Source organism: Emys orbicularis, chromosome 1 (assembly GCF_028017835.1).
Source record: "Emys orbicularis isolate rEmyOrb1 chromosome 1, rEmyOrb1.hap1, whole genome shotgun sequence".
NCBI lineage: Eukaryota > Metazoa > Chordata > Testudines > Emydidae > Emys > Emys orbicularis.
The window spans coordinates 46,545,242-46,572,638 of NC_088683.1; the positions used below are offsets into that span (position 1 = coordinate 46,545,242).

At 40.4% G+C, this 27,397-nt stretch overlaps 1 protein-coding gene across 1 annotated transcript in view; it reads right to left on the bottom strand.

Moving 5' to 3' along the window:
* The window catches only part of PTPRZ1 (protein tyrosine phosphatase receptor type Z1), a 196,499-nt gene that overhangs the window by 123,714 nt on the left and 45,388 nt on the right, over positions 1-27,397 (bottom strand). Inside the window, exon 2 of the mRNA XM_065401331.1 lies at positions 22,943-23,087. Coding sequence (XP_065257403.1) covers positions 22,943-23,087 — 145 coding nt within the window. The remainder of the gene's footprint in view (positions 1-22,942; positions 23,088-27,397) is intronic.

Consider the following 27,397-nt stretch of genomic DNA (forward strand, 5'->3'; position numbering starts at 1 on the left):
CAGCTCCCATTGGCCCGGAGCAGCGAACCGCGGCCAGTGGGAGCCACGATCGGCCGAACCTGCGGACGCGGCAGGTAAACAAACTGGCCGGGCCCTCCAGGGCTTTCCCTACACAAGCGGCATCCCACGTTTGGGAAACACTGCTCTATGGAAACATGGAGTTTTATTTTGAAAGGTCTTTGTGTTCAAATGTCAGAAATTCAAAAGCAAAGTTCTATCGCAAAGATTCCAATCCTTCTTATCATCAATTCTCCTTTTAAAATTCACTAAACTCTTTAAGGGTTTGGTAGCTTCATTCTTTATTCCATCTATGACTAATACACAGGATAATCAACTTCCAAGATGATTTGTGTTATCGTCATCCCTTTTTTTCCCCACTCCACCAAAGAAAAATATTTCTTCCCCCTTCTTCCCTCATTTCTACATGCAGAAGGATAGCAGAGAATCAGGAGCAGCAAATGTTATTTCCTTTCCCCTGTTCTGTCACCTGGGGATCAAAAGTAAATATTTATGATCTGCAGCAATATTTGTAAAATCTTTTCTCTAACTAAGCCATTTCAAAGGGCAGACTACTAGATTTGCATAGCAGACTTCGTGGCCTACTTTAAGGAATGCTTCCAGTACTGCTCACCAGTTTTAAACAGGAAGCTATCAGAGTAGCAGGCAGGGACTAGCTGAGTACATAGCTCTCTGCCCTGCATATACACCCTCACCCATCCGTCCCCAAAGCAGAAGATGCACAAGGAGAGTTAATGCTTTCTGGACAAGCATTAACTCACAAACATATTGCCTATTGGATATCAATCAGGTCCTAAAGAGGATATGCTGCACAGAGATGCTTCCCTGCTCCATTTCCTCTGGATTCAGAAAACCCCAACTGTGCTGTCTGTCTCTGGAGGGCTTCTGTAGCAGGAGACACTGATTATTTGTTTTAGTTCTGTGGCTTTTACCTGTTTCCTGTTAAATTATTAACAGCTACCAAAAAGAGAGCCCTGCAGGCCCTTTGTCATAAGCTCATAGGTAACCTTAAAAATTATTTTACTAGCAACAGAAAAAGCAGAATAGGTAAGAAATATTACCAAGTGTCTATGCAGATTGCCTTTCACAGCAACATACTATAAAGATTATTGAAAAGTGACATTTCCAAACACAGGGATTTGAGATAGTTAACAATAAATCACGAACATTACTGTACAAATATTGTGAAGATCTCTTAAAGAAACTGGCCCCTAAGAGATCTCCATTGTCCTTGCTACTGAGTATATCCAGGAAAATTATTAAAATGTAGATGACAGTTTAAAGTGCTTCTTTTTAGACACTCCAATTAAATTGTAATTTAACTCTACACTAATATTTCTCTACAATATTAGTCCTCAGTTTGATTTGAGCCCCAATCTTGCAATGAGATCCTTAGAGGCAGACCCATTTAAGTCAGCTATTCAGGCCAGAGAACTTATCTTTATACTTGTCTGCAAAGCACCTTACATGCCGTTAAAATAATTAAAAAACTAATACAACATGTTTCTCTGGCATACTTAGAGTTCAGTCCTATCAAGGAAATACAGTTTAAAATGTAATTAAAATATTAAATATTTTATATTGGATACTCAAGTAACATAGCTTCTGTTTGTTTTACGTCACTTAACTCCATACAGGACAGTGTGTATGTACCAAAAAATTTCTGATGCAACTTCACACAGATTGAGTAATATCTGTATCAACTGATCATATTTAATTTCCAGACTATCAAACACAGAACTCAGTGTTTTATGCAATATAAATTATTCAGAAAAACAAGGGAAAGTAGATGAAGCCAAAAAACCCCAACAAGCTTATAACTAGCCTGGCATAGAATATTAATATGTGGAAAATCCTGCTGTTAAGGGTACTACATACATACATAGACACACACACACACACCATACTTGACACAAACCCACAAAAGTAAGGAAATGAAAAGTGAAGCCACCTAACAGTACATTCCCTCTACTTCTCCGTTCACTAGCACATCAATTACCAATTACCATTCACCACAGACCAGGTACCACAACTGTAATTGTGTCCGTTTTGCCCTTCTGTGCATACTGGGTTAGTTCCCCCTAACATTAGTAGTTGTAGACGATTGGTGTAATAGTTGGTTGTGTTGGGAAATCGTAGTTAGGTAAAGGATTGTGTACAGAAGGGTGGCGCTATAAGGCTGGCATCTCTAAGGGGACAGAGGTTGGCTGTGAAGTGTAGCCTGTGGTATGTGGTAATTATGATAATGCTAAAGTATATGTTAATAGGAAGAGAGGGTATTTACTGTTACGTCCCTTATCTTTTCATTTCTTTGCTTTCTTGGGTTTGTGTCAGGTCTCTTATATATATGTTCAGTAACCCTAACTGCTTTACAACCAAGTTTGTGTATTAATTTCTGAGGGATTTTTTAATGCTAATTGAGAATGGGGTTTGAATGAGGGTGGGTACAGCTTGTGGAGAGTAGGACAGTTGTTGATGGAGTAGATGTGATCTGATAGCAGCTGCACATGAATCCTTTTCTGTCATAGGATAAATTAAGAAAGGAAAGTGTAGCTCCTAATGGAGGTTTCATGTCAGATCATCTAGCAGGTTTGCATTTGCCCAGCCCTCTTCCTCCCCATCATCAGTCAGGCTTATATGTGCCAATCAACCAATCAAACTTATGGGCATCTGATTTAAAAATCAGGTTTGTGGGAACAGGACATACATTTTTACTTACAATGTGAATAATGGCTAAAAGGGCCTTAAAGTCAACATTTAAAGAAAATCCAAACACTGCCTATTGCACCAGATTTAGCTAAGATTCACTTCTTTACCAAGGTATGTATAGATAGACAATGTTTAAGAGATATTGGTCATCAATGTAAAGTAGGATGGCCCTGGACAAATTTCAGGCAGATTGCCCTGGACAAATTTCAAAACTTCCTGTTAAAAATGTAAGGAGCAAAACCAAACCAAACAAAACCTCCACAGAAAATTAGAAGGGCAGCAAAAGTAATTCTGTGGGAAATTTCACTCTGACTGACCAACTACTTTTAGGGATGCCCCATTGTATGCTCTCTTTTAACACTTGTTTAGAATGCAACCCTAGCTAGGAAGTCACATGTGTGGTTTACATTAATATCAGTGCAGCTATGCATGTGTATGTGATGGCAGAATTTGATTCTAATATATATTTATTTATTATTTATTTGTTTAGCACCAACAATGTGCTCAGCATTTTCCTTTCTGGAAGACATTACAGTTTGAGGCTATGTCTACACGAGAGAGCTTAGAGCGGCACAGCTGTATCAAAGCAGCTACATAGGGTGACCAGATATCCCGATTTTATAGGGACAGTCCTGATTTTGTGGGCTTTTTCTTATATAGGCACCTATTACCCCCCACCCCCGTCCCGATTTTTCACACTTGTTATCTGGTCACCCTACAGCTACATCACTGTAAGATCTCTCGTGTAGCAGCTCTAAGCTGACAGGAGAGAGCTCTCCCGTCGACATAATTAAATCACCGTCAATGATGATAGCTATGTCCCGCCGACATAGCGCTATGCACACTACCACTTATGCTGGCATAATTTATGTCGCTCAGGGCTGTGTTTTTTTTCACACCCCTGAGTGACGTAAATTTTGCCAACATAAGTGGTAGTGTGCATAGCGCTATGTCGGCGGGACATAGCTATCATCATTGACGGTGATTTTAGGCATACATGGCCTAAAAGAAAGACACAGAGAAGATGGGATACAATGAGACATCCAGAGATGGAGAGGACACAGTGATTGTTTCTTGTTTATTTGTGTTCCTTTTTCTTTTAGTATTTATGTATGAAAGAACAGAGTAATTAACTAGAGTAAAATTCTCTTTTTACACACAGGCACAAGTAGTATATACTTCTTCCAGTATAATTGTGAAGATGCAAGGGCATTAGGGGTCTATTCATGAATGATTTGCACAACACTTACATGGGAATTTTAGTGGGAAAGAGGTGATCAAAAGCCTTTTAAAGTGAATTACACAAGATCATGATTCATCCACATGAGTTTCATGGCATGTAATGGCACATTAGATTAAAAAAAGGTGGGAAGTCAAGGGCAGGAAAGCAAGGAGAAAGAAAGAGCAGATTAAATCAATGTTTCTGACAATGTAGCAATACTTATTTGCACATATAATGGTGACCTGTTTTGAATAATTTCTATAGAGTACAGGCACAAACATGACTTCTTCAACATCAGTTCTTTTGCATCAACCTTGTCTTGGAATAAAACGCAGGGCGTCATGTTCTCCTGTGCAAGGTATCCTCCTGCAGGGGAAAGTTAAGTCTGGGAGATTTGATTCCGAAGTTCCCTGGAATTCTTCTTGAAATCATGAAATGGCATGGGACCAGCCTACTAAACCTGCAGATCTCAGGGGATCTGCTAGAGGTCAGCTCCCAGCTTTACTACCATCCCTTCACAGCATGGTTCCATAGGGAACTGCACAACTGGTGGTTGTCCCAGGACCCCTCCCTCTCTGGATATTACACATAGAATTTGGCAAAATTTTTCAACCAGAACATTTTTCCAGTAAAAAATGCAGCACTAAAACATTTTACTAATTTGTGTCAATTCCACAGAATACTTTTGGTTGGAAAAAAAAATAAAAATCAGAAAAAAAAAACTAATTTTTTGTTTCACTATTTTCAAAATGAAACACTGATTTTTTTGATTCAAAATGACTTTTCATTTTGAAATTTCCTTTAATTTTATTTTAAAAAATAAAAATGTAAGCAAATGCTCAAAATAAAAATCAAACATTTTGTTTTGGGTTGAACAAAATATTTCGTTTAAACCAAGATAAAACTTTGCAATACTTTGATTCTCCCCCCCCCCCAATAATTTCTTTTAAAATTGTTTTCAATTTGACTCCAATTTTTTTCATCACTGTCAGCACACCAATAAAACCTGCTGTTGATCTAGCTTTAGTTGCGCAGCATGGAGATTCAATCTGTTCTAACTAAGTTACACCTCTTTGTCCTGAACGTTTATGCTGAGAGAGAATCCTGCAAGATCCCTGCACTCTGCAGAGGTCTGACTACCGCTCTAGGAGTCCAAACAGAGGGACAGAATGGGGACTAGGTTGGCCAGGTAAGAAGTGAGTGGACCAGGAGTGGGACCAGAGGCAAAGCACATCATTCTCCTGCTGCACCCTGTGGAGTTTATAAGGAAAAGATAATATAGTATGGCCTGGAGTAGCCATGACCAGAGGGAATTGCTGGTAGCTCAGCTTCATTGGAGCTGCATGTGCAGGGAGCACCTGCAGTCAGTGCAACTGTGGAGTCACAGAGCTTCCACAGTCTGGTCCTCCTGCCTCTCTAATGGCACTCACAGGGCATGGGGACAAGTCACACAGACTATTCTGCTTCCCTTCCCCCCCAACAATGGGACCGTCAGTGGAGGGAGCCTGAAGAGGATTTCTTCTCACTAGATCCCTTCTGCTAGACGTTGTTATCATCAGGTATTGTCCCACTCCAGTCCCTGTGAATGTAGCAAGCAGTGCAATACCCAGGGACATCAGCATGAGGATATCAATTCACACTCACACCAGAATTGATTTTCTTTTTGTTCACTCAAACTATTGTCAATATTCTTTTATTTTATAGTTGAAGACAATCCAATTACAAGCAATTTCAAGAAATATTTGGCCATTAAAAAAAATATACTCCCCCCCCCACCACCACCTTAAGAAATAAAGAGCAAGCAAGATATAATCCCTGGTCTTGGCTTTAAATAGGTATGCAATTTAATTTTGTATTATGACAAACTGCTTAGCGATGCACAATAAATATTGCAACCACTCAAACCATTATGATTCCCTAGCTAATAATGATGATGATGATTGTTAAAAAATTGGCAGTTATAGAACTTCAGATGTTCCAGTTAGATGATCATTTAGGTTGATGGGTTTCCAGTATAATGAGTTATGTCTCACATACTAGGATATGAAGGAAATTCATTCAACATGTTAATTGATTTAAACTTACTATATTTTAATGGATCTTGAAAAACAAAATATTTATTTTACAAAAATGCTGTAAAAAAATGGACACAAGCAATAACAAGTCATGTCCTTTGTACCCAGTAAGACAGAAATGCTTGTAGTAGCTGACCTTGACAATTAATTTACAAATTTTCAACTGTGATGGTCTAATGAGCACATGAAGGGCATCTTATGAGGGAGCCAAAGAAAAGAAAAACTTCCACTCAAGAAATGTGATTTGTATTTTGGATTCTTATGAAGTATCGACTTGACAGCCATGCACAAGTCAACAGAAATTTTTGTTCTTTCGTCTCTGCTGGAGGTATTGTTACAAAGGGGGTCATTGCTTTGTAAATCTGGCATCTACTTACATTGTTTAAAAATCTTGCAAAGCCCCTATTAGAATAATGGATACTGACATATATTTCCTAATTTGCTTCATGATTTAACCACTGTGGACAACTAATCAACTGCTGTTTCAGAGAGGGTATTTTTTTTTTTTTTTTAAAAGGCTTCTTTGAAAAAAAAATTGCTCCATTGATCTGAGATGTAATCTGCATCTGTGATGGTATAAACAATATGTCCCGTGGGATGACAGTATTAATATTTAATGAATGACTCTGAAAACTGCCTGTTACATGAGTTGCTTAATGCAAAAACAGCCTTTATTGAAGTTGCTTAATGAAAACTTTGAAGAGGATTTATAAATAGGCTTTAGGGAACTGTATCAACTATACTTAAATTGAAGTTTTTCATTTTTAAATTACAGTATTGATATGCAATAAAGATTTAAAAGGACACTTGAAATCCAGTCAGTTTTTAAAAATTAGATGAACAAGTTTCAGGTATTGCACCTCCTCCTGAGTAAGCCTGCCAATCTTTGAGGTTTTATTACATTTCCTATTTAATATTTTTTTTCTCCTCTGTATTACTATGCAACTGACCCACATGAACACAAAAAGGAAACTGGCTAACTACTCAGGGGAAACAGAAAAAAATGATTGTACACAAAATGTTGCCAAATGATCAGCAAAAACGAACTGAAAAATCAGACTTTTCCTCCACTAATCACATTCAGTAATAGTATTCTTAGATGTTGTAACAATAGTAGGAAAAAGGATTTTCAGAATCTGATTTTCATATGTCCCTATACAAAAAAGTAAAGCCTATGTCAATTTAGGAATTACTACTAAATTTAACATTATTAAAACAATGAAAGTTAGTTACAGATATATTGGATAACAATGCTGGGCTTCCTTAGCTACAGTAGTCCTGTGGTTGTGAGGTGTGGAAGGTTCAGGTAGCGGCCCCCCAGTCCACCTCACCACCCCTCTGATGGCCCACACCTGATCAAGGAACACTACACACCAGGTCCCATGCAACTGCTTCTGAAAGCCAAGTGGACCTGGATGAAGTAACAATAGGAACTCCTGGAGGAGAAGCGAACTCCAGGAGCCATAAGGACTCCCTGACCAGCAACACCACTGTAGGCAGAGGGGGACGCCAACCAGGATATATATTTGGATATCCGTAAACAGACTTTACATACCCCATATAAGACACCTGTGTTACATTCTTCTCCTGTTTAAAATTACACCACATTGCATGGTGAGGAAAGAAGAAGAGCAGAACTTCTAAATTTTCAAAGAGGTATATGGGGTCTTAGACACAATTCAGAGTTTGTGTGCGACTAAAAATCCCCTGTAACTTCCTTGGGAAATGTAGGTACCCCCACATATGTACTAACATTTAGGTTACCAACTTACATGCAACAGCCCATGCTTCTAATGATCACAGCACCAGCTTCAGAACAGGTTACAGAAGATCAATTATGAGGATTTTTCCATCCCCACTGTATCCTTTGTTTGAAAAAAGTACAGAACTAGGTAAGAGCTCTATTCTGTAAATGGCTAAATGCCCTCAACTCTCAATCTGTATAACAGAGGGGTCAGTACTTTACAGGATCAAGTCCTAGTATGTTTGTTATATTTCAGTATATAAGAATATCAATTGAAATACACTGCCAGGATATTATACTCACTGTACGATAGCCAAATCCTGTCTGAATGTGAAAATTAGGGATAATGAGCTGTTCAATGTAAATAAAATGGTTTGTTTTTTAAGCATTGTACACAAAAGGGTGGGGAGGACATGCTGATGTTAGCTCGACATTTTTAAAGTAGTTATTAGTTTTTACAGCTCTGCTCATGCTTGGTTGATTTGTTTATAACTATGCTATCTTTAGACATTTTCACTCTAATATTATCTGGCTATATTACGCAAAATCACTAAATCAAACAAAAGAAACCTAACATTATCCATACATGGACACATATTCAACACCCTCTACAGTGCAGCCAACTCTGGGAAGGCCGGCATCAGCCAGGTAGACAATTAGCATGTAGCGCAAGAGTAGAGGGAGGGAAAGTGATTCACCAAGGACAAATATTTTCTGGTTTACGAGTACAGGTGATATAGACTATAGTGCCGGTATGTATTGTTTAAAGATGCCAGTGGAAGGTGTAGTAAAATGGCAAATTGGCAAAGTGCTCTCCCATGCTCTCTTATATACATAAATAACAGTGGATGCCAGCAGGAATGCAGATGGTTTGCTAATGCTGGTTGGCTAGCAGTATGGGCTACAAAGCTTGGCTGCACTGCTGAATGAAGCCAGTAGTTAAGGCATGACAAACTGAAGTAAGTCCATACTGACACACAAACCCTAAGGAAGCTAAAAGTAATGCAGATTCAGAATATAGGATCCTAAGGCTGCATTAAAAGAAATGTCAGCAGACTCCAATTACTGAAAATCCAGTTCAGTGGAAGTTCCCAGCAGCTTGTGAAAGAAAATTCTGACACCCTTCAGCTGTACCTTGTGGACATCATTTACCTCAGATTGAGGTAATGAACTTACGTTATCTCTTGAGTAAGTGCAAAGTGCAAAGTTCAACAGTCCAACAGGAAGAGTGCAAACACAAAATAAATTTGATATCATCTTAAACTGCCTCGATTGCTGTTGTGTAACCAATGAATACCCATGTAGCGAGAAGATCTTTAACGCCCACACAAAGTACACAAGCTCAGTTTTCAAGACCTCCAAAACCATTTCCATAGAGTAACTTGTATGGAACCCTTTGGAGGTATGAAGGGCTGAAAACAACCCCATTGGGATCTGACCATGGGGTTACAGGAAGTCTGGATATTTAGACCCAAGTCTTAGACCACTAAGACATCATCTTAGGTCATCAAACAGTCTCATGTTTGATGGATTAGACCATTCTCCCAGCAGTGCTGTGGTAGCCTGAAATAATAGCTTTGAGAAGCATTAACTGCCCCATTCAAGTCAATAACATATTCAGTCTGAAGTCTCATGACAATTAAATGTCAACATTAATTTTCACTGATAATCAGTTTAGCTGAGTCATGTTAACAGACTTGCCATGTTTTGCTGTCATGACAAATAATGGGGAGGAAAGTGCAGTGGGGCTGGTAGTTCCTGTGCAGGAACACTGGAGTGACCCTATATGCATCTGCTAAAATCTCCAACTTCTGTCCTGATAACTTTTACAGCCCAGTTATGCACCGTATCGCTAGAATAAATAGTCACAATGCATTTCTCAGGACTACTACCAATTAGGCCAAAATTCTAAACGTTGCACATTTAAATTCTTTTGAAACCTACTCCATTTAAGTAAATTACTAGTACTGCTTATAAAAAAAGTTGGTTGTATCTATACAGTGGGGCTGATCCAAAGCCCACTGAAATCAAAGGACACCTTTTCATTGACCCCAATGGGCTTTAGTTCAGGGCCTTACACAAAAGTTTGAAACACTGCTAAAATCCCATCGGAAAATTTCAGTTAAAGTAGAAGTTAAACCTTACAATTTAAAAAATAATTATATTGAAATGTATCAAAGCAAAATGAATTTGTGAGTAATGCAGTAATTAATAGAGTCACTAATAAATGTTGCTAAAGCATTAATTTGCTATTTATGCAGGCCTTTATTTTAGTCCTGTAAAATCACTGGAATTTTATAATGCTTGAGCAGGAAAGAAACTTTGGGCATTAGCAGTATTTTGGCTAGGCTGCAGAGAATTGTACAAATCAATTCTTATATCTTCACTCATGCTCAGCAAGTCAATGGGGCCACACCAGGAATGAACTTTGCCCACAGTATAGGAATGAGACATGTATTTGGACAGTTCAGAAGACTATGAGAAATTGGGAATTGCGCTGAGTACAGCATTAATTATCCAAAAATGTTTCTAATAACACCCAAACAAAACATGCTGTTTTCTCCCCCAGTAATAATAATTACAAAATCTAAGGTTACAGTTGCTGTTACAGTTGTCCAATCTTATGGACTTCATTGGAGTTAAACCAGTACAACCAGGAGCAGAATTCAGTCCTGTTATGTAAAAAAATATTTTTCAATGAAACAGAGCAGAACAAACTGTAGTTCTGAGATGCTGTCCATATTTTGTGCTATTTCATTTGTTGCATCTGTCACAATGTGTTACCCAGTATACCTCATTGCAGTGAAGCAAAACGTGACCAATACAACCTGAAACAATAATGGTAATGCAATTTACAAGCTTTTGGAACAAAAGCATTTATTCATGTTTATGTTAGAAAATATGTTTATGAAGTGAATAAAATATTGTAGAAAAATTGTATAATGTTGTTAAAGGATTCCACAAAGTGCGTTAAAATCTATGTTTCCTTTTTTAAATGGACTCCACTGTTTGGGCATCTGTTTAGCTGTGGCTAACTACAAATTTGAGATTTTTCTTTTATAGTTTTCATACAGCTGGAGGCCAGCCACTCCTAATCTGCAGATATACATTTGCACAACAGGAAACAATGTCTATCAAGAAGAGGGTTGATTTTTTTGGGAAATAACAGATCAGTTGTGAGGAAGTGGATAAAATCTTCCAGCATCCTTTAAAAAGATAATGAACAAAAGGAGCAGTTGGATTTAACTGTTCTACAGCAGTGCTAATATTTATAAACTGGTCAGCTGATTTGAAAAGCTCCCAGGTAGTTTATAGACACACACACAATGTGAGGGGCAAAATGGTAGAAAGAGAAGATTCTGAGGTACTAGACAGGTGACCAAAATATAAAAGGAGCTCCAATAAGCACCTACTATAATGTCCTTTAAATTGTAATAGAGTAGGTAAATGGCTGGCATCATTATATGACCTTTTAAAATGTGTTGCTGATTTGCTGGTAGGTTGTATGAACTCTTGCAGACATTCCAACAGAATGCACCATGGTAACCATGCTGGAGAGTGTCTGTGACATTTCAGGAAAGGCAGTTGAGGAGAGGGTAAGCACAAAGATAGCCAAGGAAACAGAGTCAGCTGGCTCCTTCTCCAGTACCGTAATAGCTGCTTGATATTGGAAAGAGTTTCTCCCTAGAATACAGTAGGCAGCAAGCAGCAAAGTGACAGCAATTTTGTAATTAGTATGTAGACAGAAGGACTAGGAAGGAAGACACCGAAAGGCCAGAGATAATTTAATATGGGAAAAGAGAAATAGGCTCCATGGAAAGAAAGCAAAGCAAGAGACACTTTGAAAAATAGTGGTTGTGTCACAGGAGAAGAAAATCAGACAGTGTCGGCAGAGTCACAAATGTAAATGCTAGGGAGGGCTGATACAGTGAAAGGAGTGTCCTGAGAAAACGCAGGCAGTGGGTACTTCTCTAAACCGGAGCCTAATTGATGAGGAGGAGTTAATGCACAGATCATAATACTGAACAAGTACATTTGCAATGCATCATAGAAATAGGAGGTGAAGTACTATTAGCCCCATCTTACAGATTTTGTCTCAGAATTGAGGCATAATATGTTAAAGTGGCTTATCACATTGCGTGTCTGTGGCAAAGCTCGGAAATCTGGGTTATGTTTCCGACTTCCCATCCTGTGTTAGGGGCTAGACCTCTATGCCCAGTATACTACACTGCCTTAGGCATACAAGAGGCCAGCAGCAGCAGCAGGTCTCAACTTCCCATCTGCTTTTCCTGATGCTCCTGACTAAGGGCTTCCTCTGAACGCCATTTTCTTGACATTTAATGCTGCCCCTGAATGGGGAGTTTGAAAGGAGTCCCCCAGGTGCTGCTTTTCCATGCTGCATTCTGGTTCCTTTTCATGTCCTTGCATCTCTTCATGAAAATCATCCCATCTCTGTCTCTGTCCTTATTCTCTCCCTTGCCTCAGCCTTCCTGTCCTGTACCACCTTTCACACATCCTACTCAACCTTCCCTAATATACAGAAAGTGTATGTAATTTCAGGACAAATCATTCAATTGGGGGTGAGGGGCAGGGCAACTGAACCTCAGATGGGCTGAACAAACCCTGCAACCAGATTATCATCTGTTACTCTCACTCGTATGAGTATAGACATTGCTTTATCTGGCCCTGCATCCATATCCAATAACAGATTTTGACTAACAGTCATAGGTTTTGACTAACAGTCTCTCACTGATAGTTAAAATATGTTGTTAAAGATTAGTTATAGCAGGATACTATAGTACTGACAGTATAGCAGAGATTTACAAGTAAGGGGAATCTACAGATTTCCCTATTTAAATCATTGTACTTTTCCCCCAATAAAACATGCTACACGGTATCCATTCTGCTCTCCTTCTTCACCCTGTTCTGGATATTCTGAAGACTGGTAAAGTGACAGATTAAGGAGTTTGGGAACCCATGTTTCATATTTAATTCCTAGAGATCACTCTACTCAGAATTCCAAGGCTCACTTCACAAATAACATATTCCAAACACAACTCTAGCCTTCTTGAGTGCCTATTTGAAATAAGTGAGGAGGTATCAGTCACTAAATAGCACTTTTTACTGCTTTAAAAAAAATTCAAAAGAAAAAATTCAGGTGGAGGATTCATCCAACCAATACTTTAAAACATTTACCAGTCTTGATTGTATGTATGCAGGAGTGGCCAGAGACTTTAAAAATAGTTTCTAAATCCATGGTTACCTGAGACATTAGAAAATAATTTGCACATAACTGGAGCAATTCCAACTGCCGCATCTATCTGATGTTGAAATACTGTGGCAATAGTTTGTGCACTTTTTGTCTTTTAAACTATCAAATAAAATAGTGTAGGATATTTTGTTGGTTTGTTTTTAAATCAGTAGAAGAAACGGCTGCTGATCTGTGACAACCCAACCTTGGCCTGGATTAACTCTCTGTTAAACTAAGAGACTTCAGATATTAAAAAAAAAAAAAAAAATCCTAGTATCCTAAACTTCTAACTTGGGAGTCTCTTCTCAGCCGCCAACCATCTTTTCCAGGTTTCAATGCTCTCTCTCTCTCTCTCTCTCTCTCTTTAACTGCATTATTCTTAAGGCCCACATATTTCTTTAAAATATCTCATTTTGGTCAGAGAAAGCCCACCTGAGAGGACTGACACGGAGTCCGCAAATTCATTGGTAGTATTCTAGCTCACACTGCGTAGTACTGAAGTGAGGAATCTGTAATGATGGATGAAAGAGGCGGCTGATAAAAGAGGCGGCTGATAAAACATTCTAGAACAGTCAACATTCTAGAGCTGTCAATATTTTTGTGGCTATTGAAATAGGATTAGGATCTGAGAGTGTCAGATCAAGGAATTCCATAGAGTTTTTCTGCTTTAGCAGCTACAGCCTAATTTCTCCTAAAGAAAGCCCTTCGGGAATGTGGAGGAAGAGTCCAGAGGAGGGGATGGAGTTGATTTATTGTGAGTATAACTGTGACAATATGGAAAGAAATATCTAAAACTGTGTCCAACTGTGTCCTTTGATCGGTGTGCAGAGGGACTACGCACTTCTTCCACCTGAAAGAGGGGCTCAAGCTGGCTCTGGGGCAGCAAAGGACATTCTGCAGGTCTGGGGACCAAATGGAAGGAGTGGGGAACTGGCAGGTCAGGAGTTGGGTCGGGGGGATGTATACTGTCAACCCCCATCGGCCCTGTGGAAATTATGGCAGAGATACAAACACAGCTCTAGGCTGTAATAGCTTTACACTGGACCACCTCCACAGTGGGGGCCCACCTTTCATGAGGAATTGTGGGGCAACCACCAGCTGCAGAAGCCCTACCTTGAGAGTGTGGTTCCATTTGAGCCATACAGCCATGGAGCAGCGGTGACGGGAAGAGGATTCTGAAAAGTTCAAGGAGCCAGTCCAGGAGCACATGACATCTGCATGGATGTCTATAGCTACCAGTGCTCCTCTAGGATCCATGAGGATCAATGGGGATAGATGCAGTTTGTAGGCACAAGTCATTGTCTGTTCTGAGGGGGAGACAAACCTTGCCTCCCTGGCAGAGCAACAGGGGGCGAATCTCCCAGAAGACCCTCAGGGAGGTTTCCTCTTCCTCATTTTCCCCTGGGAGGGAGTGATCAGTCCCTTTATATTTACTTCTTTTCTCCCCATAAACTACTTCAACAATTATTGTCTCTCAACGACTCCTGATCAAATGTACTCATCTTACAAGTATTTCCCCCCCCCCAATTGCCAGCCCTGCAGAGTCAGCCTGAGATCTAAGTCAAGCTGATTTCTTGCCTTGCCTTGCATTATTACCAATGATAATAGAAAGTCTGTAAACCAAACTAGGTCACTATTGACACTTGGATAACCCCACTGGTGTGAACAGGCTTTCACAGGTGTATCTGTATGCAACTCAGTAAACAATTCTGTTGTTGATGCACAAGGAGGAGGAACAGGAACCAGCTCACGCCCTGTTAGTTGTATTGGATCTGAAGGCCTAACTGGAGCAAGAGCAGCAAACACTTATTTTTGACTCTAAAATGAGCAGATATGACTGAATATGCGTACGGTGCCGACACTGCACTTTAAACCAGGGGTTCTCAGACTTTTGTATTGGTGACCCCTTTCACATACCAAGCCTCTGAGTGTGACCCCCCCTTATACATTAAAACACTTATTTTATATTTAACACCATTATAAATGCTGGAGGCAAAGCGGGGTTTGGGGTGGAGGCTGACAGCTCGCAACCCCCCATGCAATAACCTCGCGACCCCTTGAGGGGTCCCGACCCCCAGTTTGAGAACCCCTGCTTTAAACCCATGAGTCTAGGAAGAAATTAAGAATTTAAATTGGGGGGGGAGATACTTTGATATGCAAGAAAATATAAAAATGTACAGAGAATCTAGAAAACTGAGTTTCTCAAACTGTATTGCAATAAATAGGACAAATATACAATGTATGACAAAAAATATTGAGTCATATGAACATAGTCTGAAAAGTCTTTAAAATATCCTCTCTAGGCACAATTATCCCCTGGCCTGAGTACCTGAAATGGGACATGGAGGGGAGTAAGATGCCCACAGTGTGTCCCAGTGCAGGCTTACCTGGATCTTGGGCCCTGACTCACTGGTCAGATAGGCTGCCGTGGAGAGGAAGATCTGATTAATGGGTATAGCCTTGGCTCTGCCCCTCCAACACTTTGGCCAGAATAGATGAGCTTGTGGTGAAGTATTGTCATTTGATGCTGGTATAGGCCAGCAGCAAATTATCATCCCACTGTAGCAAGGGAGAAACATGGAGAGAATTTTGATTTTTAGAGGTATAAATCCTTCCCTGCACTGTTCCTGGGGCAGTGCTCAGCTGCACATCACCCCACACAAGCCCTAAATATGCAAATGAGCTGCAGCAAATCTTTAAGAATGCTCAGAAATAGTAATAAATAAGATTGCAATTTTTGTCAATAGGGGCTATTCCATGCTCCCCTCGCTTCTATATCAATCTAAGCAGTTGTTCATCTACCTCAAACTGGATCCAATTAAAAGGGAAAAGAATAAAAAGGGAAAATATACGTGTGCTCCTTTGAGGTTCACAAAACTCTCCAGTGTAGAATATTCAAACATACTATGCCCTGTCTGTGCTTCTCCCACCCTCTGCCTACTCCCCACCCACCTGCACTGGGGATACACCAGGCATGCAGCCCCTGCTTATACCACCTACCTTGGGGATAAGGGCAGGCTGAGAGGGCCACTGGGGGAAAAGTCTTACCCCTCCTTACATCCCTAGGAGGCTTCATAGGCTGGGCCATGATCTGTTCTATGAGATGTTACACTTGTCACTGAATTACAGAAGGGATCAATTGGGTGGCTCTTCTTCATGGTGTGAACATTTATACAAGTAGTCTCACTGAAACTAATGGGATTACTTACATGAGTAAATGCACACACCAAAAGAGGTTCATAACTGGACCCAACCCAGTGGGATTACTCATGGAGTAAGATACTGACATGAGCATGAGTAAGGGTGACAGACCAGGTCCTAAGTTTGCAGGGCTCTGATATTCATCAGTGCAGAAATCTATTTTGGTTTGTGGTTGACAATAACTTCACGTTAAGCATCTGCACATTTTAGAAACAAGTATTCCTCAAGCACACATCTTGCCTAGTGTAGCATGGCTTGAGTATAATTACAAGTGAGAAATAAATCAGTGGTTATATAGGAGGCTGGTTTATGGGGGGAGGGATAGCTCAGTGGTTTGAGCAGGGCCGGCTTTAAGCCGATTCACCCGATTCCCCGGAATCGGGCCCCGTGCCTAAGAGGGCCCCGCGCCGGGGGTCTTCGGCGGCGGGGGGTCCTCTCCGGGGGTCTTTAGTGGCATTTCGGCAGCGGGGGGTCCTTAGGTGCCGCGGAAGACCCGGAGCGGACCCCCCGCCGCGAAGTGCTGCTGAAGCCCCGGACTGCCGCCGGGTATTGGAATCAGGCCCCGCGGGTCATAAAGCCGGCCCTGGGTTTGAGCATTGGCCTGCTAAACCCAGGGTTGTGAGTTCAAACCTTGAGGGGGCCATTTGGGGCAAAAATCTGTCAGGGACAGTACTTGGTCCTGCTGTGAAGGCAAGGGACTGGACTCAATGACTTTTCAAGGTCCCTTCCAGTTCTATGAGATAGGTATATCTCCATATTAAATTATACTTAACCACAGCCCATACTCTAGGGTGAGATGACCCCAGCATGCTTGTTCCTTTTACTTCGGTGCATGTCTCAGAGATGGTAAGCTTAGAAAAAGCATGTGGCTTAATATTGCCTATGTCTAACAGGTACCACATACACCGTTTTGAGCCTTGCCTATGAAATTTTCATCAAAACAATAGTACCATACTTTACACAGGCACATCCCCACGCAGATTCTCTATCATCTGTAACTTTGAAGCATCTTTTAAAAAGATCTAGTTAATGAGATGATGTGTTGATTCTGAACATTACCCACCTGCTCCATTGCGTTTGTATGCAGCAGTTACAGGGACCAAGAGGGGATGGAATAGGCCTCATCAGAGCAGGAAATTTTGGCAAACAGATCACTGCAGTCTTAATTGCAAATCATTAGAGGGCAGAAAATTATAGAACTTTATGAAAATGGAGACAAACATGAGCTGGGGTCATACATGGGTCATGCTTTGTATCTTTATTACTTTAATCTACTACAAGCATACAAGATTGAAGGGCCACGTGCAACCATACCAGGGTCCAAATTATAAACAATATCTGCATTATGTACTTAGTTTTTCACCAAATGTATGCTAAAAACTGTTGATTGCATCAAAGTTAAATAAGCTGTAATTTGCTGTTACGAGCTTTCTTTTTTGTGCTCAAAGACCAATTCTACTGTAACAAAAGAGGCAGTTTCCATTTGAATGAACAGGCTTTTTTGAACCATAGCTTATATTTATAGGAACATAAGGGCCACACATATTTGACCATAAATATAGTTATTTTTTCATTTATTTTACACAATGTTCTTTGCTTGTTTCTCATTGACACAGTCTATCTAGAGATTTAAAATGGTGTTTTCTCCATAGTCAATAATATTTACATGTAATTGCATACCAGGGAAAACCGCATCCCTATGATGCACTGAAATGTGTAATGTTTTAATTTCTGTTGCTGAATCATCAGCCTGCCCAAACACATAAAAATGTAATAGACTTTATAATTAATGAGCCTGTGAATTGACTGACAAAACGTTGGAGCTATCAGTGACCACATTGTTCACAGGGACACAAATGTATGGAATGAGCTATCATGCAAGAAGCATTTGGACAGCCTCCTAAGCAAACAGCCTACTAGAAAAATGAAGCTAGCCTCTGCTTAGTCACTTTTTAAATCAGCTAATCCAATAATCCACACTATTTTTATCTCTTATGCTATAACCTTTATTAGGGTGGGACCCTCCAAAGCACAGTAGCATAGGTTTTTCTTTGTTACTTACAGCACTGATCTATCAGGTCATTTATTATTAATATATGGATACTATCACAGTGATGTATTTCCTGCAGGGCGATAGAAATATCAGGTCTGATCACAATATTATGCCAATACTGCTATGGTAGCTAGCCAGCAGGAATAAATACAAATACTGTATGATGTGATATGCACCCTCTCCTTGGAGCCCAGATGCATCCATGCTTCCTAGTTTCGTCAGCCCTTGGCTGCTCCTGAACCTAAGTTTCCCATGTGTCAGCACCCTACCATCTCTCACTTAGTCCTGGGAAGAAGGAAGGAATTCATTAGTTTTCTTTCACTGGGGAAACCATCCTATTAAAAATGGTATTTAAAAATTGCAATCTAACCACAATTTAATATGACTTAATTACAAGAGACAGTTCTTCACCTTGTAGGGGTATAAATGGGAGCAAAGTCCCTCCCCCCAACCTACCAGTGCAGCTTTCCCACATCAGGCATAGGGAGGAGAAGCTGGGGCTATGTCCCCAGTGCTCCCACTCCCTAACAGGGGTGTGTGAAGTGGGCAGAGAGGGGTGGGGAGTGGGTGGAGCCTTAGCTCTGCACTCCTAATATGTAGGTAAACCCAGTTTAGCTGGCACATGGGTCAGGGGTGGAATGGGGTTGTAATCTGCTACTGGTCAGGAGTGGTAGTTGATAACTTTTCCTTGGGAATAAGGGGGAAGTAAGGTCAGCTCTCTGTGTCACAATTCCTTCCCTGAGTTCCAGTTGAGGTGGCACAGCTATCTGCTGCCCCATGGAAGAGTGAGAAATAGAAGCACACTGATTCCCAAAATATTCATAGATTCAAGGCCAGAAGGGACCACCCTAAAACATCCCCAAAATAATTCCTAGAGTAAATCTTTTAGAAAAGCATTCAATTTTGATTTTAAAATTGCCAGTGATGGAAAATCTACCAATGCTCCTGGTAAAGCGTTCCAATGGTTAATTACCTTCATTGTTAAAATTTTATGCATTATTTCCAGTTTGAATTTGCCTACCTTCAACTTGTAGCTATTGGATTGTGTCATACGTTTCTCTGTTAGACTGAAAAGACCATTGTCAAATATTTGCTCCCGTGTAGGTACTTATAGACTGTAATCAAATAACCCCTTAAAAACTTTTTTTTGTTAAGCTAAATAGATTGATCGCCTTGAGTCAATCTCTAGAAGGCATGTGTGTTGTAAGCCCTTTATCATTCTCATGGCTCTTCTCTGAACCCTCTCCATAAGCAAAGACTTCTTTTTCTGGCAATTCTATGACACTGAGTTTGCCACAGAATTTACCCAGTCCTGAGGAATTATGCAACAGAATTTAAGGTAAAAAAACCTAAAGTTGGGCACCTAAGTCCATACATATGCAACAAACAGAACTGGAAATCTAATAGAATGCCTTAAAAATCAGGCCACTTTTAGTTAGGAGCCTAACTACGGTTTAGATACCAAACTTTAGGCACCCAGGTTTGGAAATTCTGACCTATATTTTCAGCACTCACAGTTTTAAAGATAAGCTTCTTAACTTGAACTGAACGTGAGCTGGAACAGTGCTGTTTACTGGAGACTGAAACCGACCACCTGAAACAGTAGCTTCCCCTGACACAGCCTCTTTTTTTTTTTTTTAACTTCCTTTTTTTGTCCGGTCAGATTTTTCAAATAAGAGGAAATGTCTGTTTGCAGAGCAGACAAGCTGTAGCTCAGAAAGAGCCCCAATTGGTCCACTTCCTGATTGGTCCCTCCCCTGCATTCACAGCTGATTGGTCCATTCCCCTGCAAGCCACAGCTGCCAGATCCCACCCACCCAGGCCCAGGCTCCCAGCCTTGGGAAGGGTGTCCCACAGGGAGGTGCTGATTGACAACTGTTGCTGCATCCTAGGCTTGTGCATGCTGTCCTGCCACTGCCCTCCACCTCCAGTAAGTACCCCTACCACAGGTATCCCCTCCAACACTCCCATCTGAACCCTCCCCATCTTCCCCTCTTTCCATTTAGCTCCCTCCCCTCCTCCACAGAGTGTCCTCTTTTTGATAAACTGAAATATAGTAACCCTAGACTAACATTTGTGGGCAGGGTGAAGTTTGTCCAAACGTGGCTATATTACTGTTTACTAGCAGAACAGACTTACAGGCCCCTGTTTTTAGATAGGCTGCCTAAAGTGAATTGTGCATCTGCAGGAGTGGGAATTCTACTACCACATGCTGATGAAACTCAATGATTGGAGAGCCCCAAAGGCCCACAAAGCTCCCACAAAGCAACAGCCACAGAGGCTAATTTCTCAGGCTCCTTAGTGTTCAGGATTCAAGGCTATCAAATCCAAGCATAATCTGAGTCTGAGCAAAGAATGAGTACACTTTCTCAGTTTGGGCTGTACATTCAAACTTGCGCATGCAAGTTTATGCACCAAAACCCTAGTTTCCATATACAAACAGGCATGTGCATACATAAGTACCTAGTATTGCCAACCTCAAGCATTCCAAAATCATCAGTCAGGTCTTAACAATTCATGTGACTGGCTTAAAAATGTTGAGATTTAATAAATAAATAAAGGTTGGGTTCTCTTTATTTGCCTTCTGGCTTTTGAGCCTTTAGAATGCACTCAGGTTGTTACATTTTAAAGCTGTTCTCTGAAACCATGAGGACTAGAAACTTACTTTTTAAAAATGAAAGCTGAAGTTTTCATGTAATCTCTTGACTCCAGAAGCTGGAGCTTTAAGAAACACATCAAATATCATGACAGTTATGATAAAATCATGAGAGCTAGCAAAATTGAGTACATAGGCAAATTCACGTTTTGGTGACAACAAATGCATCCAGAAGGAGATACTTAGAAAATGTAAGACCAGGAAAGACTTTGCAAAAGAGTCTTCTTAGGAGGTCTCATAGCAACAGAGCTGTGCAGTTTAGCTGTGCAGTGTGGTCCCAGCCACATACAAACTTCTCAGAGGTTGTCTGTCCATCTGAATGGTATAGATCCAGCTTTAAAAAAATCAGGCAGAGAGGATGCCCATAGATTAGAGGTTTTACTGCAGTCCTGAGGGTGTAGTAGCAGCTGCAAAAAAGCTCTGATGGTATTTTGTGGCCTAAGGGGAGGTTCTGTCCTGCCCTGAACCCCATATTAATCCCCCGTGCAAAAGCCCTTTAATAGTTCTTTGCACAGGGATCAGGATTTGGCCTCTGAGCGTATGCATTCTTTGTGATCAACTCTACTTCTTTTATACAGAGTAATGTTTACAAAAGACAAAGAAGGATTTTGAATAAGGAATGTTGTGCTGATTGATCTCACCCATGGATACTATAGCGCAAAGTGTCTGAGTAGGTGTTTCATTATTAACTCATTGTTAAGGGGTTTATGACTTGCCTGCTTCAATTCTCTCTGGGCTCAAACTTGTTAGACATGTTCTACCATGGAAGAAAAGGTTTTGCCTTGCAAACTGAGAGATGGAGACTAAAATCTGTTTTTAGATCTATTTTTAGATTTGAAAGATTTGAAAAGTTATCTGTGGCTTCAGAAACTTTTTGAACTAAAGATATTAAAGGCTGAAATTTGCCAGGTTCCTGATTCTTCTCATACTGGTGCCTTTTGAAAGTGATTAAACAAATTAAAGCTATACAAAAAGTATGTGGCTATGTACAGCTACTATAAGTTACTTGCATTTTTTAAAATTGGCTCTGGGTAAGATGTAAGTAACTTTTTAGAACAAAATTAACATTTCAATACATCTGAAAGATGACAGTCCTTTATAGCAAAATCTGGGATCCCGAAGTTCTTATACAGCCCACCTTTATAAGTCTTAGGCTACGTCTACACTACCCGCCTGAATCGGCGGGTAGAAATTGATCTCTCGGGGATCGAATTATCACGTCTCATTGGGACGCGACATTCGATCCCCGAATCGACGCTTGTACTCCACCAGCGGAGGTAGGAGTAAGCGCCGTCGACGGGAGAGCCGCGGAGGTCGATTTGCCCCCGTCCTCACAGCGGGGTAAGTCGGCTCCGATACGTATCTTAAATTGACCCTCCCCTCCCCCCGTAGTGAGGACGTAGCCTTATTCACCTGTTATTCAGTCCATACTGAAGACAAGTGTGGGTAAATCCCAAGCAGCACTGAAGTCCTTTCCTCCCACAGATGGGAGCTCTGTACCAGACTGACTGATCCTGAGGATGGTTAAGCCAGTGTGGTAGCTGATGTGGAAAAAGACACTCAGGTGCCCCAAAGCTGAATCCTACAGAGTCCCAGGAGTGGACATAGAGCAGGTACAGGTAATTTCGCTACCCCTCAACCAGGATTTAGCCAGTCATGGCCTGTCTGTCTGCCTTGCATAATCCCCAAATTGTGATATACAGAGAGAACGCCTAACAATAGAGGGTGAGTACTCAAGTCTTAAAGACCGTTGCATGTTAAACCACTTTGCTTAATCAGGGCCATACCTTTTTGAGTGTAACAAATTCACTGAAAACAAATCTAGCCTGTTCTACAGCAACTGAATCAGTACTAGTTCTTGAGACTTTCCAGACTTAATTTTAAACTCTGTATATATAAAACTCAGTCCCCAGTACAATTTTAGCTACAGCTATACTGCAGACCCCAGGAGTTATAATAGTGAATGTGAAATATCAAATCAAAATATTTTCTTCAGTCACATAATGCATTTACCTGTATAGGACCAGTCAATCTCTTCAGTCATTTTTCTCTGCTGTCTATAGTATCCATAAACCAAATCTACAAAAAACAAACAAACAAACAGAAAAGTATCAGTAACAAGAAAAAAAAAGGATGAATCCACAAACAAGTTGTGATGCTGGTAGACCAGGTACACCTCTACCCCGATATAACGCGACCCGATATAACATGAATTCGGATATAACGCGGTAAAGCAGCGCTCGGGGGGGGGGGGCGGGGCTGCGCACTCTGGCGGATCAAAGCAAGTTCGGTATAACGCAGTTTCACCTATAACTCAGTAAGATTTTTTGGCTCCAGAGGACAGTGTTATATCAGGGTAGAGGTGTACCAGCTCATGCCAGAACCCCAGTCCAATTCACTTGTATGTTAGTATAGACAAAGGGATTATTAAAGGTATGAGTGTATTTAGTGTTTAAATGTCTTGAACACTAGTGGGATGTTATTTGCATTGTTTTTACTTATCTGTATCCCATTATAATATTGTAGCAAACATTTACATTGTGTATACCCCGTGACTAAATAACCCATCAAATGAGAAAGAAGCCTTGTGGAATGCAAATGAAGAATTTTAACAGAAAAGTGCTAACTTCAAAGCAAGTGGGCATTGTGTGTGATGATCAGAGGTCAAAGACTCAAAATGCATTCCTCACTCGCCATTATCAAAGGAAAAGCCCATGTGGGTAATGACATTGTCAGCTTGTTTTCTGTGAGAAGAAACTATAAGTATGGACTCAAGGAAAGGTCCTGCATTTCTGGACTGTTTGGACTCTTACAGGGAAGTGTACCAGAGGCAAAACAGAGCTCCTCAGACACCTTTTGGATATCCTGGAAAAGACTTTTGGGAATGTGGCAGTTTATAACATTACTGCCACCATTGGAGTTACAAACTGTGACTCACCAGTGCCTGTATTTAAACTCTTAATAACTCTCATGTCTTTTTCTTAGCTAATAAATCTTTATTGTCTTTGGTGTAAGATCTAGAATACCAATTGATCTGGGGTAAGTGACTGGTCTCTTGGGACTGGAAGCAACATAAATTAAATATGATGTAATTTTTGTGATAAAAGGTCACTTAGGCTTGGTCTACACTTGCCCCCCAAGTCGAAGTAAGGTACGCAAATTCAGCTACGTGAATAACGTAGCTGAATTCGACATACCTTACTTCGAACTTACCTCGGTTCAGACGCGGTCCACACGCGGCAGGCAGGCTCCCCGTCGACTCCGCGGTACTCCTCTCGTTGAGCTGGAGTACCGCAGTCGACGGCGAGCACTTTCTGGTTCGATTTATCGCGTCCAGACCAGACGCGATAAATCGAACTCGGAACTTCGATCCCCAGCCGCCGAACTAGCGGCTGGGTGTAGACGTACCCTTAGACTGGAGAGGCTAGGGGGACTGTCTGTGACTCAATGGTTAGACCAGTATAGCGATCCAAGAGTTCACATTTGTTAATGGCTTGGTGAAATCTAAGTATGGAACACTCTACCAGTTTGGGGTATCTGCCCTGTTTTTTGACACACTGCCCTGAGGTAGTCTCTCACAGTCATGAGCCACTCCAGACAGTGTGACACAAGTGATTTGTCATTTCTAATGCCTAGACATTTATTAAATTCACCTGTTTTAGATTTTGAATGGTAAATATAGGATAAATAGACCACTAGTGCCATCAATATTGCAGTCTATATCGGTCTTATAAGCAAATATGCAAAAAATAGAAATGTATTTGGTAGTTTTATTTGAATGTAGAGACCTTCTCCGTTGGATCATATGAACTGGAACCATAAACTCCCTGAACATTAAATCTCACCAAATGAGGGTCAATCCATCCTCATCATCATATCCACTCATTATACTCCACACCCGAACATAGCCACTCTATGAACTTCATACCCTCATATCTCAATGCCTGTACTTTGACCCATCAACCTTTTACCCCCGATCGGGGATATTGCAGATTATGTATTCCTTATGCCACCCAATCTTAAACCAAACTTTGCACCCTCGATAATTTGTACGTTATTCCCTGATAACCAGAAACTTCTATGCTCAAACTCTGTTCACTTTTTTTTAACATCATCTTAATAAAATTTTTAAATTATTGATCAGTTTTAAAGCTTTAGCTTATCCACATTTGATATTCTTGTAGGTAGCAGGACTAATGAAACGTATCTTTCTTCTTTCCAGTCTTCATTCCATTCCCTTCTTTCCATTCTCCTTCACATCTAAAGTACAGCAACTGGCACCAGAAACTCCCACTTCCAGAAAATGTATTCCTTCGTGGCCCTTCAGAAATGGTCAATTCTGGCTCCATTGAAGTCAGTGGGAATTTTATCATTGACTTCAAGGGGCCAGGAGTTCACCCTAAGTGTTTCTTTGTCAAAGAAAGGGATTGGTGACTTCATTTGATGATAGGGGGAACAAAGCTTTCTGCAATGGAATTTCAGCACTGAATAGAAAAATTGGTTACTACTAAAAGTGAGTATTATACCTTGATTACATAGTTTTGTTTTTAGATGAATATCCACCATTAAATAACCTCAGACCAAACTCTGCTCTCACTTATGCCCATATAACTCCTGTGACTTTATTGGTGTGCACAGGTGATAAAAGCAGAATCTGGGCCCTCACGTTTAGACAGAGGTTGAAGGGGTTTTGAGAATCCCGGTCATATTTTAGGGTCATAATCCTTGTGTAGCTTCTTTAAACATTGTTCAAAAGAAGCACACTGTAACCTACTGCAGAAACAATTAACTATGCAGGCATACCAAGTGCATGTACCGATTGTCTTTTTGGGGAAAATGCTGTAAGATGCTGTAAAACTCTGCTCATATTGTGCCATTGATAAAATTTTACAAAACAAACAAGTTAGCTCAGCAAGGTCCATATATTATTTTCACCAGGATCCCTGGGAGAAAGCCATCATATATTATTGATTATAGGACATTACAATTATAGTTGCTTCTGGGCAAGAATATTTACATATATATCACAATATTTTCCAGTTGTTTCCCTGGAGTAGATGCAGGTTGCTAATTCTGACAGGACACCTGTATCATCCACATGACTCCAACTCCTTTAAGACATTTCCCCTGAAATCTTGCAGCCCCTATACATGTGTACACCCACTGTAGTCAACAGGAATTTGGTGTGCACAAAGACAGCAGGATCAGGCCCTTAGGAGGCAAAGTGGTAAGTGAGCTATTTGTAGAGTGTAACTGAAAGTGACGGCCAAGCCATGCGTTATGGTTATGTATATTAGCACTTTTTCTGTACCACGTTTTCAGTCAACATGCATTTGCTAGTGTTTTCTTTTAATCAATATGTAAAAGAAAGCTGTTTAAGCCCTGATTCCCAGGTGTTAGTTGCTGTCTCCAATTTCCTCCTTTATCTATTGTTCTCCTAATTGTTACTTCAAACAATCTGTTGGGCATTCATATGCTAACGAAGCAGAGTTTGGGCGTGAGAGAGTATCACCACTTTTTAAATTCCATACGGAGGTCTGATGGACAAGGAGTGATAGCTTCAATGAACAAGAAAAAAGGAGAAGGATTCACTTTTTTGGTGCATTATAGACTTTTATACCCAGTAAATCTTGTGGGAAGCCTGTATAAATGTCAGAGGACACCACCTTTGCTATTCACCTATTGTACTCTTTACAAAATGCTCACAGAAAACTGATTTACAAATACTATGCATTCCCACATGTGCCGTAGTTAACTTTTTTCCTATTGCTTTCTTTCCATTTTAAAAAATTGAAAATTGCAATACATACACACACACACACACACACACATATGCACAGAACGAACTGCTTTTGAGGAAGGTGATGGTGGAAGTAATGCACAGTGGGGGAGGGGAGAGTTTGAGAAAAGAGTGAGTGGGAAAGAGAGAGAACACAAATATAGCAGTTTTTCCTCAGTGGTACTGGTGTAATACTACTATGGGAAAATACAATAATGCTTTGTGTAAACGCTTGATGTTGACCAGCTGACAATGTATGGACAAAATAGGGGTGGGATATCTTTGTGTAATTTATTGTGTGTTATAATTAGCAAATCTACAACCACTTTATTCCTGGCTACCTGGGAGTAGGCATCCATGTAAATGCAATGCTTTATTGTGCTTAAATTAAAATTTTATTTTAGCTGAATGGAAGAAGAAAATAATTTAAAAAGAGGAAACAAAAAATGAAGTCAAATCTGAATTATTAGAAACTAATTTCTGGATCGAACACGATTTCAAAAATTGATGGCAACATGGCTTTTGTAAAATTGACCCACAGTATTTCATTCAATACCTAAAAATAGTTTGAACTCTAATACTGGAGATTTTATAAAGCAAAAATACTTCATGTTTTCATGTGCACATAGGCTTGCCTGAAGCTGCAGAACTTGTTTCCACAGCTTGTTGATTTATTCATACAGCAAGTT